We start from the raw sequence: 15,289 nt of genomic DNA, 5'->3' as shown, positions 1-15,289 counted from the left end.
TAAAGTTTGTTCTGAGCCAGGTTTTGTTTTTAAAGATGTTCTGGTTTCAGGGTGGCTTTTAAAATCATGTTGATCTTCCTTTAAGTCATGAAGGACAGACAAATCACACTAGAGAGAGAGGTTGGCAAATGTGCACACCACTTCTCTTGACTAGTTTTGATGACCATTATCGATCTGACGAGCAGTAAACCTTAATTTTGCTGCGGCAGGGTGCAGCCAGACAGTGGGCTTGGCGGCAGGTGTTTCCCTCCTCCTCTTCCTCCTCCAGCCTTACCCACTCCCCACCCGCCGGTTCAGCCAGGGAATGGCGTGGGCGTCTTTCACTGACTTTAGGTGTCACATTTTCTGTTAGATGGGGGTGATTGATGCTCTAACCAGGTAGGGGATGACTTCTCCGTTTTTTTGTAGTTTAGGTTTGACCGCTGGTGAGCAAGAGTGGGGAGAGTGGGCACAGGCTGAATGTGTATTTGCCTTGTTGAAACCAGTATGTCTTGGGAGAAGGGGGTGGAATGCAGGACCGAGACACAGACATGAGGATACCCATTTTCAGACATTTCGAGGTCTGAAACTAAGAGGGGAAGCAGTTAAGAACCTCCCGCTTCACCTCAAGTCCTTTTAAGAAAGAACAGGCATTGAGCATGAGGCTGTAGCTGTTTTGAAGCGAGAGGCAGAGCTTATTTTCCTTATGAATCCCAGTTGTTTCCATCTGAAATGATCCCAGCAGATGACAGTAGTGTTAAGGAAAGCGTAATTTTTCAGATGACAGAAGAGTGTTGCATCCTTTTTGCTTCTCAGTTTTACATGCCACCTCTGCTACCGCAAGGGCATCAGACAAACCACAGAGTGATGCCCCAGGTAGTGCCGCAACAAAGGGGCATAGGGGAGATGCAGAGCTGACAGCAAGGCTGGGGGCAATGGAGCTGTGGCAGCAGGGCAGGTGCTTGGAAGGCAGCACATCTGTAGTGGCTTTTTCTGCTTTGGAGAGCTAAAAAGCAAGGATGTGCAGCATGCTGACTGAAGGCCAAAGGGTGCCTGGGGGATCATAAAATATGACCCCCACCTGCCCTTTTTCTGTTTACAGCAGGGTAGAGGGATAAGACTATTCAACTGTTTAAGTTTTTATTGATGATAAACTTGAAACAAAACGCAGTGGCTGTCTCTTGGGGAGCATAAATGATAAACAAATCTTGGCAGTGTGTGCTTTGGCTGTTTCATTGCTAGATTTTCTGAGCTTGAACAAGGTCTGTGTTTTATTTTGACGTTTGTATTGAGTGCAAAGAGGTAGCCAGAGATAGCCCTCTTCAGTGCTGTTGTGCTCTGAGCAGTATTTGTCCACAGAGTTGCTTTTGTTTATATCTGCTTTCCACTCATGACAAAGGAACATAGCTAATTTATTTGCTTCATTGGAATCTTGTTTCTGGTGTGAGGAAGCAGGAGGTCAGACAAGGTTGTTTCCCAATAAAAATGAACCTGTTGTCATCTTTCATGAAGGCTGTCATATTCCCAGGGGCACCTTTGAGCCAAGCTATTCTGCAGTGCACAGCACCTGCCATGATCAGGGAGTGGAAAACTGATTCCTTTTTGAAGAGTGGGAGCTAGAGGGGGGGAAAACAGAGTTTCAAGTTTAGAGTGAAAAAAACAGCAAGTATAAAAATGGGAAGAGCAAAAGGTGTTTCCTACAGAACTAATTTTAGACTAGAAATTTAAGGGAGGATTTTTTAACTGTCATGGAAGTGAGGTTCTAAGGAGCGTTTTGATGGCTCTGTGGTGACAAACAATGGTTCTTTCATTTTTAGATGACATGGGGCAAACTTACATGTGGGATTTTGTGATAGAGCTATCTGCAATAACATCTCATTTTCTTATTATTGTGTCTCTCTGCAGCTGTTTCCAACCTAGATGAAGAGAGTAGATGGACTGTGCATTACACTGCTCCGTGGCACCAGCAGGAAAATGTATTCCTACCCTCCTCAAGACCACCTTGTGTGGAGGACCTGCACAGACAAGCCAAGCTGAACCTCAAGTCAGTGCTGAGAGGTAAGACACTGCTACTGACACAGACACGTCCTAAAACAACAGTACTTTTTGCCAGTCTTTGCAAACATATCCAAATTGCAGGCTTTGCAAGAAGTTTATTTGCTTTTCTGTATCACATGTAGAACATTAGTGGGGTTTTCTTGCTCAAATGAAGGGACAGGGGAAAATTACTTTGCTATGAAGACCATGAGTAAATGTGTTATCTGACAGAGCACTCTAAAACAGAAAAGTGTCTCTTGGCCTATCTGTTTAGTCTTTGGAGTGCTTCCAAAATGATACCTTCAATTTCACTAAGTCCTGAATTAGTCCATTTGTGAAGAAAAAAATATATCAGAGGTGTTTCATTTGGTGATTTCTTTTGTTGTTGCACAGGGTCATTTCCAGGGTTGTGGCTGTTTCTGAGAAGCTGGAAAAGGTGCTGAGGGCAGAAAAGGGAAATGGGGAACAGGGCACTCACAAGGACTCCTCCAGTAATAAAAGTGCTTGCTTGCAGAAGTGTTCAGCATGTTTTTAAGGCCCAGTTTTTACCCATAGTAACTTTGCTGGGGCTGTACCTGTGCAGTCTGTTGTGTGAGGCATTGTGTTGTGTCAGTGCAGCCATGAGAACAAAGACATGCAGCCAGCAAGGAGGCCTGCAGAATGTCTGTCCCTGGGCCAGACATAAAGTTTAAAATAACAGTATAATGTTCATGTTCTGGAAACGGTTAACCTAGATTTTTCTTTACGCTGGCTGTTTAACAAAGGGGGTTACCCTGCAAAGAGCCAACTTGTTCAAGTCCCTTTTTGTTTCAACAGGAACTGCAGGTACTTGATACCTTGCAAAGTTAACCTGATTTAAAAGAATATTGTATTTTTTTATTTGATTAACCTGACATTTCTGCTTTTTAGACTTGAAGAAAGCTTGATTTTGTATGTCTGAATAGAGAAGTGTTTGACAGCCATATTTGAGTTCTCTTGCCTTTTCCCCAGTTAATTGATTTTCACTGTCTCTTACTAGGTGCTTTTTGTTATCATTTAATAGGGAAGTCTTGACAGCCACTTTTATTGTCTCCTGCATGGCTCAGCAGATAGCCTGTGTGCCCTCTGTACTTATTACTGGTTTAATACATTTGTGCAGTTCCTTAGCCTTGAAACATTTATTGTTCTCTTGCAGGCACGCTTACCAGTCCTTTGCAAAATGAAAATATTTTTCAGTCCTTTACAAAATAAAAATATTTGCCTGCTTTAGATTAAAAAGAATAGTGATGGTTTTTAGCTTTTTTGTGAACTTTAACCACTCATTCTAATATTTTTTCCTGTTCTCTGTTTTGGACTGTTAAAAAAACCCCAAAAACCTGCACAGGCTAAAATGCACTGATTTTCTTGAGTTTTATCAGAAATGTAACTACTGCACTTTCATGTTCTGTTTAAACACATTTATATCTAATATATTTGTCTGAAACCAAGTTTATTATTATTATGCTGCTTCCCCTTCTTACACACCTGGAGTTGTTTTGGTCTGGTGGGATTTTTCTCTGGAGATGCAGTTCATTATAAAAAAGAAGCTATTGATTACTACTACAATTTACTAGTTAGCCATTTGTGTTAAATAGCCTGGTTTGTGTACCTGATGTAAGACTGCTTGTTAATGAAGTAAGTTTCAGTTTCATGCTTTCAGGGTAGTAACTGAGAGGAGAAACTGATGATACCTTCACCAGACGTCAAACTGCTGACTTAGTGAATGCAGCTCTGTTATTTATTTATTTACTTATTTGTTTAACCTCAAGCTCTTTCCTTGAGCCATGTTTTGTTTTTTTTTCCCCTAATGCAGTATTAAAATAACTCCTTGCTGTTGCCTGGAACTGTCCTGAGAAGCTACAGCAAGAGTAGTATTAAGAGAGGAGCTGAATAAAGTTCTATCAGTTTTACTGTGCTGTTGCTTTAACCAGCAGTGTGAAATCAGGAAGGCATTGGTGCCTTGGAGATTTGAGTTAAAAGTTCTGTATCCAGAGCAGAGTTTCATTCAGTGTAAAAGCACTGTCAGAATTGTGACATAATTTTGAGAACTGCTGAACTGATTTTCCACCTGTTTCTTTAGAAAAAACCAAAGTTTTCTAAAGCTTCTTTAATAGGTAGAAAGGAATTATGTGACTGTAAGGCAGAAGAACTTGAAGTAGTGTTATGAGCAGCACCATTGGGCTAGCATGGGGACTTCAGTTCTGCATGTCTTGGCCTTATGATAAACCTTGCAGTTTGCCATCCTTTTGGTGTTTCAGATTCTTTGGCTGAGGTAAACCTGAAGCAGTAGGACAGCTGTATGTGACCTGACATGCTGTATGGGTGGTGGGGAAAGAATGACACAAAAGGCACTGTATTCTGTGCAGAAAGTGGGATGAATCACTTTTGTATCCAAAAAACAGTGACAGCAAAGGGAAACTGGAAAGAAGTAGAACTAAAGGAAATACAGTTTTTGCTTTATGCTAAGTCGGAAATGAAGCAGTAGGCATGTACCGCAGGGGAGAATATGAGGGCAAAGATATTTAATACACCCCCCCTGCATATATTTTGGGGGTTATGAAATAATTTAAAATTTTTAAGAATAGGTCAGACAAGCACTGCTCAAAAGTCATTTGTGTATATTTAATCCTATCTTTAAGAGGAGGTTGGGAAGGAAGAAGGAACCTCTGGTGGTCCCCTTGAACCTGATAACGAAGTCATGAGAACTAAGTTAGCAGCTATTGTTCAGACCATCAAAAGACAGATTTGAAAGTTTTCCAGTCCTGTTCTTGTTCACATTATGAGAGCTGATGTTGTTGGTAGATAGCAGCTATAGAAGCTTCATTGAAGACTATTTATTTGTTTCTACACACGTGGCTCCCCTGTAAATGGAAAAGGAAGTATAAAATTTAGGTAACAAATAGTAATTCACATGTAGAGCACATTTAAATCACCTGTCAAATTATCAAATGTATAAAATCTTTCAAAATAATTCAAGCAAAGTATTTCTATCAAGTATTTCCATCTAAGAGTAACCAGATGGAATCCTGGCTGGCTTTTAAGACAATGCAAGGGCAAACTGTTCTGGTATGATTTTAACAGCAAATTCTTTACAGTGTGGGTCTAATAAAAAAAATCTAGTGAAATCAATAAGAAGTTGTTATTTAGCATAAACTTCTAAGTACCACTTAAGAAGCAGAAGCTAATATTGCTACTTAAATTGGTTTAAGGATAAAAAGTTAGAGATATTAAAATAAATAGTATTTAATGTGTCTTGAGAAAATTAAGTACACCATGTGCTGATCTCTGCATACTTTTTCAGGAAGCAGTGTTGTTTTTGTAGGAGGAAAAGATCTTCTTAATTAATTTTTGTGCAGCTGATTATTTTACTTTGTATATTATATATTGGTATGTCCCCTGTTTATCAACACTATAGAAATGGATGCTGTATGTGATAGTAGATGTTGCATAGGGAGATATTTGCGGTTTTAACCTATGAACTAGGCTTTTATCCTTTTGAAATTAAGGGGAAATACTGTGCTTTTCCTTTGTGAAGCTACTTTCAAGTATAAGTGGTGAGATCTTTAATTCAAGTGTGTTCATAACTGAGGTAAAGCTATTTTAGGCATGCAGGTGCTCTGCTGCCCTCTGAAGTTTTAAAATGCAGTATTGTCCAGTAACCTGAATTAGAAAATGAAGTGCCTGGAAAGTTTGTGAGGCTAGTCTATCTATCTTGAGACATATAATGTATATGTAACCTATATTGAAATTTAGAGTTGTTATTGACTAAAACCAGTGGCTTGATATATTAAACCCAGGCTGTGTTACTTCATTTTAAATGAAAGGTTTCTGTGGCTTACTATGATGGCTAGGGAGGAAGAATAACTTCAGCTGCACTTTGCAGTCACGGTACCATTGCAGTTTGATTTAAATGTTTAGAAAATGATGCAGTTCTTGGGTTGTGGTGATAGATACAGTATTTCTTCTTAGTGTTTTGTTTGCATGGGATAAAGCAAGCCCTCATTTTCTTTGGGGAAGGAGCCAGGACCTTGGAGTGCCTGCTGAAGCAAATGGAGTGACACGTGCCATGCAAGATGCATGTTTTCTTACCCTTAGGGCCAAGCTGCTCTGGCTGGCCTTTCCTGAAACCCTGTCCTATATGGCCTCTTCCTAAAGTTTTCACAGGCACTTCATGAAAGGTGTCTCCCAAAATACAGATGTTCAGACAGAAACAAAAAGGTATTAACCACTGAGGAGTCTTAATGTGACTGTGCTTTGTGTCCCTGTTGTATCCTAGGAATTCATGAAAACAGGAGATGGAAGACGACAGATGGGAAGGAAGAGCTGAGGCTCTGCATGGGGCCAGGATCCTCAAATCAGTCCTGTTCCCTTGCTGTGTGCTCTGCTCCAAGGCTGAGGGACTACTAGACTTGGCTAGTCTCATGTTGCTAATGTCTGCTGAGTGTCTGGACTAGCACTGAGAGTCTGGTCTGGGCAATAGCAGAGCTGTGAGTTTGATGTTGTTCAGAGTGGCATTGTTTCTTAAGGCAGGTTGTTGTGCTGAAGGGCCCAGTGCCACATACTGCAGTGTTTTTTCTGTGGTGTTCTTGGTCCATAAGGCTGAGAGGTTCAGTGGGTAGGGTAGCACTGTAAAACAGCTCCCATCCCTGCATTGGCTGATCTGGCTCCTTGCATGGTCCTGTTTGAAGAACCAGTATCTGAGGAAATCTCTGAAGTACAGTGTTCTTCAGCTGGGAGCACAGATAGAACAGCTGCAGTACATAGCAGTGACATAAATATTTGGCAGTAAAAGTAAATTGAGACTAATGCTCATTTTGTGAAGTGTGTAGGACTCTAAAATAGACCAGCAATAAGGCATGAAGCATGAAGATGGGGAGGAGACGCAGCACTGTTCTAAGTGTTGCTTTATTTAACTGCTTGGGGTATATTTTAAGTGTGCCTGTTTGCCTTCTGAGCAGGTTTGTGATATCAACAGTGTGTTACAGGTGGAGGTCCAATGTCCTAAAAGGAAAGCCTAAAGTTTAATCTGGAATGCATTGGCCTTGGATAATCTTGCAAGCTATGATGAAGAGAAGGAAGAGAAAAAATAATTCTTACCATGTACTCTTAGTTTCTGTTATTTTTGAACTATTCTAAATCCTCCCTCAAATGTGGATATGTGTCAGTTGCAGTGATGAGAATGAGAGCTGGTCATTTATAGTGGAATTTCCAAGGGGCACTTGTCTTCCTTCAGTTAGCAATATAGAGCACTTTTGATTAAAAAAAAAAAAGTGGGGAAGTGCAATCTCCACTGTTGTGTGTTGTCATTTTTTCATGAGGTGGGAGATGACAGGCATAAAGGGCAAGGATGGAATAACTGTATTAAAGGTCAGACACAGCTAGACTGAAATGACACCAGGCTGTTAGGAGATATCCAGCTCCTGAAGAGTGTTGTGGACACTCTCTGCACTGTTGAAGGTGCAGATGAGGGCAGTGTCTTGTCACACACTTGCTGGTCCCTGCCCAGACTGGTTGTCCATTCCAGCAGACAACAAGGTGTCGGATGTGTACTGAGGAAGGTGTTGCTGTAAGTAGTGGGAACAGTCCACACGCTGACTTTCATACCCCTTTTCAGTCTGTAACTGCTCAAAGTTCCTGCACAACTGCCTGTACTTTGTGCCCTCCCCCCAGGGTAATTGTGTTGATTCAGGCTACGTACATAATATAGGGCTCGTTGTTCCAATGCCTGCGATGATTCATTTATTATCTCATCTTCTGAAGAGCTGGATTTGGCTGACTCTAGCTTCTGTTTAGCTTTGTTGGCCAAATTCAAGGAATGTATTTAAGCAGCAGTGATTGAAACACTTGATTTGTTTTCCAGAAGACATCTGGTTAGCATTGTCAAATAAAACAGGATTTAAGTAGTTAGTCATAAAGCCTCTATTATGTCTTTCTTCAAGACCCTCCAGACAGGTATGTATTTAGCCTTTGTTTTCTCAGTGCATCTGGCAGATCACTGTTCAGATGAGCAATATTAGGGTCAGACCTACTAGTCGGTAATCCTCCTGAGAAGATTATGGACTTAAAATAATCTTATGTTTCATTAAAGAGCTGCAAAATAAGGAGAAACCACTTCATATTGATAATAGCTCTGGTTCAGGTTCAGAGAGATGTCAAGATGTAAACTCCCTACCAACTGGAAACCTTAATGAAGTAAAAGGCCATTAAAGGCTAGGAGTAGACCATATGTTCCTGAAAGGCTGTGGAGCTATAAAATCAAAAAACAGAAATCAACCTATTTTTCATTATTTTGGTTTCAATTGTCAAGTTACTATCAGATCTTCTGCTCATGTATCCTGCTTTTTTTACTGTTACTGAATTAATTCACCGTACATCTGTTGATGGTTTTGGCCAAGTTCCATACTCCAACTGCCCTTTCTAATAAGGAATTTCAAAAAGGAAATACTCAAATGAAGCAAAACAGAATTTGACCAAGAGGCTGTGCTGCATGTGTGTGAAAGCTGGTCTTGTGCTGCAAAATGGAGCTACTTGGAAGCATCTAGGTGGCCTATTTTTAGGTTTAGTTTATATAGTGCAGTGCTGAGTGTAAAACCATAAAGAGTGGTTATACGTAGATTGATTGCATGATACACATGAGCAGTGAAAGCAATTCCAGTGAAAGGGCTTAAAGAAGATAACATTTGTTTCAAAATAATACTGGTTTTTTTCCTAAACTAGATGAATGTGTTTCTTTAGGCAGCTGTACCTGACGGATTATTGAACCCATTTCAGATCCATGCCTTTCGTAAAAAGAATAAATTGAAACTGTTAACTCTCTGTAGCAGTTATTTAAGTACTACGTAAAGCAACTTCCATCACAAGGAATATTGAACTTTCAGTTGATTGCCTTTTTGCTTTTCTTCCTCCTTACTCTCCTAGATTTAGGATGTTATGTGCTTGTTGCCAGCATTTGAGATAGCTTTACATTTAAAATGTCCTAGGAGGAAAAGCAGTGAAAAATCCCTTCATATTTTTACGTTAGCTTGTTCAGTTGTCTAAGAAACAGCAAATATCCATAAAAACCCTAGAGAAAAAGCAGGGAGTGTTATTTTAATGCAAGCATCAAAGATAGAAAAGGAAGCAAATACACTGTTATACTTAAGACATCTTGTCACCACTAAATGCAGTCGTATAAGGCACTTGCAGAAATTCAAATTAACTTGAGACAAACAGTAATAATTATTTTGAGCACTCCCTAGTGACAGCTTGTTAACAAATATAATTTGCATTGGCTGTTGCATTTTGGTGCCATTAGAAAGGTTTTCTCTATCGCTAAATCATGCAGATCACCTGGGGAATTAAAGGTTGGTATTAAATGTATTTGTTTTTTAAAAGCTCCAAGAAAGAAGGGAAAGATCAATGTGTTTGCATTTACTTGACCCTGTTAACAGTATTTTGACATTTAAGAGTTCCTTTTAATTTGGATCCTTCTTGAACACTTGCATCTGATTTAGACCCTTGAAAATAAATCTGTGCGATTGCTTTCCTGTAATGTTGCACTTCATGCCCCATCCTTGTGCTGCTTTAAGTGTCTGCACAGCTGAGCCCTGAAGCTGCTTGGAAGGGTGGGATTCCCAGCCCAGCTGGCCTTGAGTTACATGGCAGGACATGCTTCCCAACATTTGTGTGTGTAGGGGGGGAAATAGACCTAACATAAATACATCTGTTCAGTTTCAGTAAGACTTCTTTGAAGTCACCATGCAACATTGTTCTCTGTCACAGTCCAGCAGGCCTGTGTTAGCATTACCTTCATCCCACTGGAGCCCAAGACATCTTTGTTTCTGGGTATCTCTGGACAGCATCTGTCCTTAAAAGCTACCTGTGTGGCTGGGCATGGCCACTTATTCATGAGAGAGAATATGCAAAATAGTCTTTTAAAAAGTCTCGTGGACCTTTCAAGTTCTTACTCATCAAGTGAGACATCTCTGAAGAAAACAACTTTTTGCTGGTGATCTTTCTGTTTGTTTTGCCGCTTGCCACTTTAAATGGTGCTTGTGGTAGAAATACGTTGGTACCGGTGTTCACTGTCTCTGGATTTGTCTTGGGCTTTTCTGTATGTACTGATAAAAGATCTAGAAATATCAGTATAAAACTGCATTCTGGGGCAAGGGATGGGAATAATAAGGAAGTTGGCTGGATTGGCAAAGGCTGGTACTAGCCAGAGCACCTAATTGAGCTGTTGGAGCAGGAGTTTTTTCAGCTGGGTGCCAGCAGTACTCCATCTGTTGAAATCCCTGACCCATTTAACTGGGAGTCTGAACAAAATGGTGCACTGGATATATCACAGCTGAAGTTCATGAACTTGCTTTGCAGTCAGCATTGGTTACAGTTCAGTGGTTGCACAAGTGCATCATTGCTGTGGCTTTACAACATATTTTAAAGCTTTGATATAGAAGCAGTCTCTGTGATAGTCAAGTTCTGCAGATGATATGGGGATTTATACAGTTAAAGAAAATGGGACATGATCCAAGCTGAGTGAATTTTTGGGAGGAATGTGAAGTGGTAGAGGCAAGCTGTCTGCTGCATATTTAGATCCAGGGACAAAAATAGGTGCTGTATTGGAGTTAAGTTGAGCTGCTTTTTTTGAAGTCATGTTTAACTTGAGATATTTGTGAGAAACAAGATTGCCTTTGTACAGCTGAGCTTTTATATAGCCTGTCTCATCTACACACAGAGAACTCTGCATTCTTAACCCCAGTTTACAAATGAGGGAACCATAAAGAGGCACAGAATGAAAGGTAGTAATTTCAGTTAGATTTACTAACCAAAGAAACCTTTGAACTAGGGTGTCTGTTTTAGTTATAGTTCCAGGCATAATAATTCTCAACAAGCTCTTTATCTTGGAAAGTTACCTCCCTGAAATTCCCCAGTTAACTGCATAGTCAAGTGTCACCTTGGTTTTATCCATGTCTTACCACAGTGCTGTGAACAAGCAGAGAGGGAGCCATGCCCTTTGAAGAGGTCCTGGTTCAGTGCTCAGAGTCAGAGTGTGTGTCGGTACTTAGCACCAGACCATATGACAACTCTGGCACAACTCTGGCTTTTACAGGGGACAATCTTTTGCTTAGTGTTCTGAGAACACCATTAGGAAGCTGAGATTTAGCCTGTGCCTACCTCATCTGTAAAAAACTTAAATTTGTATCTAAATGAAAAATACTTTTAACTTGCAAAAGCACATCATCCATAGAACCCTGTTAGGTTCTCTTGCCCCTCATGAGAAGGCCTTGCAGCACTGGACTCAGCACCAGCCATTACTGGTGTGGTCATGATGAGAGTTATGGCATCTCAAGTTCTTCCTTAGTTGGATTTATACTGAGTGCCTTTCTGTGTATTCATATGCTGCAGGCAGTATGTACATCCCTGTTTGGACTCTGAATTTAGGAGGCACATATGTGAAATTTAGATCATGCCCTGTCTGACTGCAGGAAGTAAGTCCTTGACTGGATCTAACCCAACGTGATTTGCTCAGATGCAGCAATGCCGGCTCAGAAATCCTGGTCTTCGACACCCACACCTGTCTGTCACAAGCCCACCAGATCTTAGTTATCTCAACTCAACTGGAAAAACAAATTCAAAGTCTCTAGTAAGTAAATTAAAATTATATGCCGTTACTTACCAGTGAAAGTAATTTCTTTTAAAGCCAAAAATATTGATACTTTGATTATTGAAGTGCAGTGTCGCCTGTAAAGGAAGAGGTAATTTTGAACAGTTTGAGTTTACAAGACAAATGTATACTGTACTACAGTCTGTCTGGCTTTAGGTGAAATTTTGAAAAGCTACTTGTAAGACAGTGTTTGTAGTCGTGACTAGGGAGGAACATGGTTTGGGGATATTTACAGAAGAAGTTAACTACAGTGTTTGAAGACTGAAAAAAAAAAGATTTCTGATCCTGGGGAGTAGAGTGGTTTTCCAGTGGTATGTGCAGAGAATGGATAAATGTGTTTTAATATACTAGTCAGCAGATTTAGTTCTCTGGTTGACAGTTTATCTGACTTGAGCAGTTAATAGCCTCTCCGTAGTAAGAAAAAGAAAAAAAAAATAGAAAAATACGAGTTACAACATGAAAGGCTCTGCCAAGAAGTCACTCAGACTTCAGCTGAGAGAGTTTTTCAAGCATGCAGATGAAGCTGTCAGCTTGTCACATGTCCCTTCTTGCTGACAAGGAGACAGCAAGAGGTGATATAAAAGTAATTGATGTGTGTGCTGGTCTTTCCTCTTTCTACATTTGTACCTGGGAGTTTTTGTTTCAGCAGCTAAGCCAGGCAGGCAGCGCATCTGCTCCTGGTCCGACTTACATGTTATTTTAATCTCTTTGGATTTTAGCAGTTAGTCTTGAGTTCCAGGTCCTGTTCTTGCATACAGGGCAAATTTAGATGTTTCCAGGATATGATTTTCCTGTCTTTTCATTGCTTGACCCATGCAATTGGATGGGTAGTTATTCCAAACTAATTGACGCTATTAAGATGTCTGAATAACTTTGATGCCAAGTTTCTAAGTTTATACTAGTCAATATCATGGCACTTTAATTCTTTAACTAGTGCCTTTGCTGGTTACTAATAAATATTTTAAAATGTGGATTTTAGTTTTTTAATATTAGCCTCTCAAGTATATGCTTGTGAGAGTATGCCTGAGTGTGTACATGTGGATGTAGACAGCTACAGAGCTTAAGGCCTGATCCTGCAACAGTCATGTGAGCAGTGTTTGCTTACAGGAGTAATCAGAGTAATCTCATTAGGGCTAATTTAATGAGTGATGGGTGCACTTTCCGGCCTGAGACGTGAAGGACTGGTCCAGGATGGTGGCATAAAGCTGTGGCTCAGTGCTCTTGCTGGGGCTTTGCCTTAGGGAGAGGTCTCGGGCTCAGACAGGCTCTAGCCGTGGAAGCCAGCACCTGGAGGCTTTTTTCCCTGCAGACAGGTACATATGGGGCCCACTAACACTGACAGGCAAAATAATTGTTTTAGGAAGGGGCTTGTTATAAATAGCACTCTTGCACAGTTCATTTACAATAAAAAAATACAAAGCACAACTTCTGAAAATAACTGAATTCATGTCACTCCGACCAGTTCTGCTTCTGACAGGGTAATGCATTTTCCTTCATAAAAACTTTAAGATATGGCAACAAGTTTTATGGCTAGGAAGCTCAGCAGGTACAAAACGTTACCCAAGTTGGTTAAAGGAGAGGAAAAGAGCCAGTGCATCTGGTCCCCTCCCAGCAAACCCAGCCTTCCATCTGTCATGGCACGGTGTGGCGTGTAGGTCTGACAAGGTAAACGTTAATCCTGCTTTACCATGGTAATACCATGTCAGACGAATTACTGAGGTATCAGTGCTGTGCCTTCTGTTCACTCCCGTGATTTGTGCCTCAAATTGTCATGCGAGAATATGATTTCAGTTGTTGGAAAAGCAGGAAATTGCTTCTGTGTTTGAGACTTGTGTGTGTTACTGACTCAGGGGCACATATGAGTTCCTTGTATGTAATAGAGAGATCTGGGCTGAGAGGCCTCAGAGGTATTTTCATACACTTGGCCTGACAGTCTGTCACAAAGGCCGTAAGCTTTTATATGGAGAGGTGGAGTTATTCACAACAGTGCTGAATTCAGTGCCATGGCTCAAAATTCTGGTGCAGAATTGCATATGGCTGGTTGGGCCTTTGCTCTCAGTTTGCTGCTGCAGGTACCTGCCTGTTCCCCAGCTTATTTAGCAGAAGGGAAGAGAGTAGAGATGAGTGATACACAGGACATGTCCCCAGCATGCTTCTGTCTGATGCCAAGATTTGGCAAAGGCTGCAATACTGCAATCCTAAGGAAATATATGAGTATCTGGGTATATAGCAGAGACTTGGGCATGATTGTATTGGGCACTGACAGCTTTAACACATTTGCTTTGGTTGTGTCTCCCAAAGCCTGTTCTAATAACTGTGGAAATGATGAAGGGGCCCTTAAAAGGGCTTCATCTGCATTTCCCACGCACTTTCTTCACGCTTAACTAAAACCACCCTGTGAACAGCAAAACATAAGGAAAAATTTCAGGAAAGATTTAATTTTTTAGGAAGGGTTTCACTTGTACCATGTAAGTGGAAAGAAAAATTATTATATAATGTAATGACAGTAATTTTTGAGCAGTACTTCTAATACAGAGGAGGTTCCGAAATTTAATGTATCACTAGTATAGAAGGAAAACAAGAACAAATGTATGGTTTCACCTAGCCAGAAAAGCACTTGCAGAGCAGCAGAAGGTGACAGGCAATGTCCCTATGCACTTGGCCTCAGAAGCAATCAGTCAGGAGATGAAGGGGAGGGAGGCAGCTTCAGACTTTTGAGTTGTGCCAGTACCCAGTGCAGCCACCAATTGTAATTGCCAAAGCACTAACACTTTCCTGGAATTAATGTTTGTGTAAGCAAAATTGGTTCATCTGGGGCATAATCATGTTGTTGCACTTTTCAGATCAGATTCATGTGAAAATGATGACTTGGAGCTTGCCTGCAGCATGTGCTGCAGATTTGGAATGGTGAGCACACCCTCAGGAGCGGGTGTTTGTGTCCTGCCTGATGCAGTGTCCTAGGGTTCCACCTGGCAGTTCTTTGGTGGAAATACGGAAACGCTGCTCATGGTTTTGAATGTTGTATAATGTGGGAAATGGCAGCCAAGAGAGTGTATGTCCCCAATTCAACTGATGCTAATGTATTGTCATTCTTTAAAATGAAGATTTTTAATAACTGGAACTGGATGGATCCTTCTGTTACCTTGTCAGCTTCAGTACAGACATCTCTGAAATAACATGCATAACCGTAAGAACTTTTTCACTTAGTGTATAGTGCTCTTCTCTGTTTGGGGCTGTCAGACTAGCACAACATACTGTTCCTTTGGGAAGAAGGGAGGCTTTCCAAGAGTAAGTATCTGGAGTGTTTCCTAGAGTAAGTTTTCATTGTTTGTTTTTTTTGTTTGTTTTTGTTTTGTTTTGTTTTGTTTTGTTTTTTTTGGTTTTTTTTTTTACGAAAGTAAAACCCCTATATCTGAAAAATATGAACCTCATTAATTACAGAACACTGTGTGCACCTCTAGTAAGAGTAAGGAGATGGAGGGGAGGAGCCTCTAGCTGGAAGAAGTTTTAGACAGCAGTTGCCACCCTTGGTTCGGCAGCAGCAGTACCTTCAGTCAGGTGCAATGTGTGGCCTTGTGTTGTGCATGTAGGCTGTTGCAACATGAAGTAAAA

At 40.7% G+C, this 15,289-nt stretch overlaps 1 protein-coding gene across 10 annotated transcripts in view; it reads left to right on the top strand.

The window, feature by feature from the left end:
* NHSL1 (NHS like 1) overlaps nt 1-15,289 on the top strand; it is a 176,407-nt gene that overhangs the window by 124,699 nt on the left and 36,419 nt on the right. For all 10 annotated transcript variants that reach the window (XM_071433862.1, XM_071433852.1, XM_071433877.1 and 7 more), the window contains exon 2: nt 1,885-2,037. In XM_071433862.1, coding sequence (XP_071289963.1) covers nt 1,885-2,037 — 153 coding nt within the window. The remainder of the gene's footprint in view (nt 1-1,884; nt 2,038-15,289) is intronic.

This window comes from Agelaius tricolor, unplaced genomic scaffold (genome assembly GCF_023055355.1).
Source record: "Agelaius tricolor isolate 1412-34295 unplaced genomic scaffold, bAgeTri1.0.p SCAF_1, whole genome shotgun sequence".
Taxonomy (NCBI): Eukaryota; Metazoa; Chordata; class Aves; order Passeriformes; family Icteridae; genus Agelaius; species Agelaius tricolor.
Note: the sequence above shows the minus strand (reverse complement) of the source record. Positions and strands in the feature narration are given on the sequence as shown.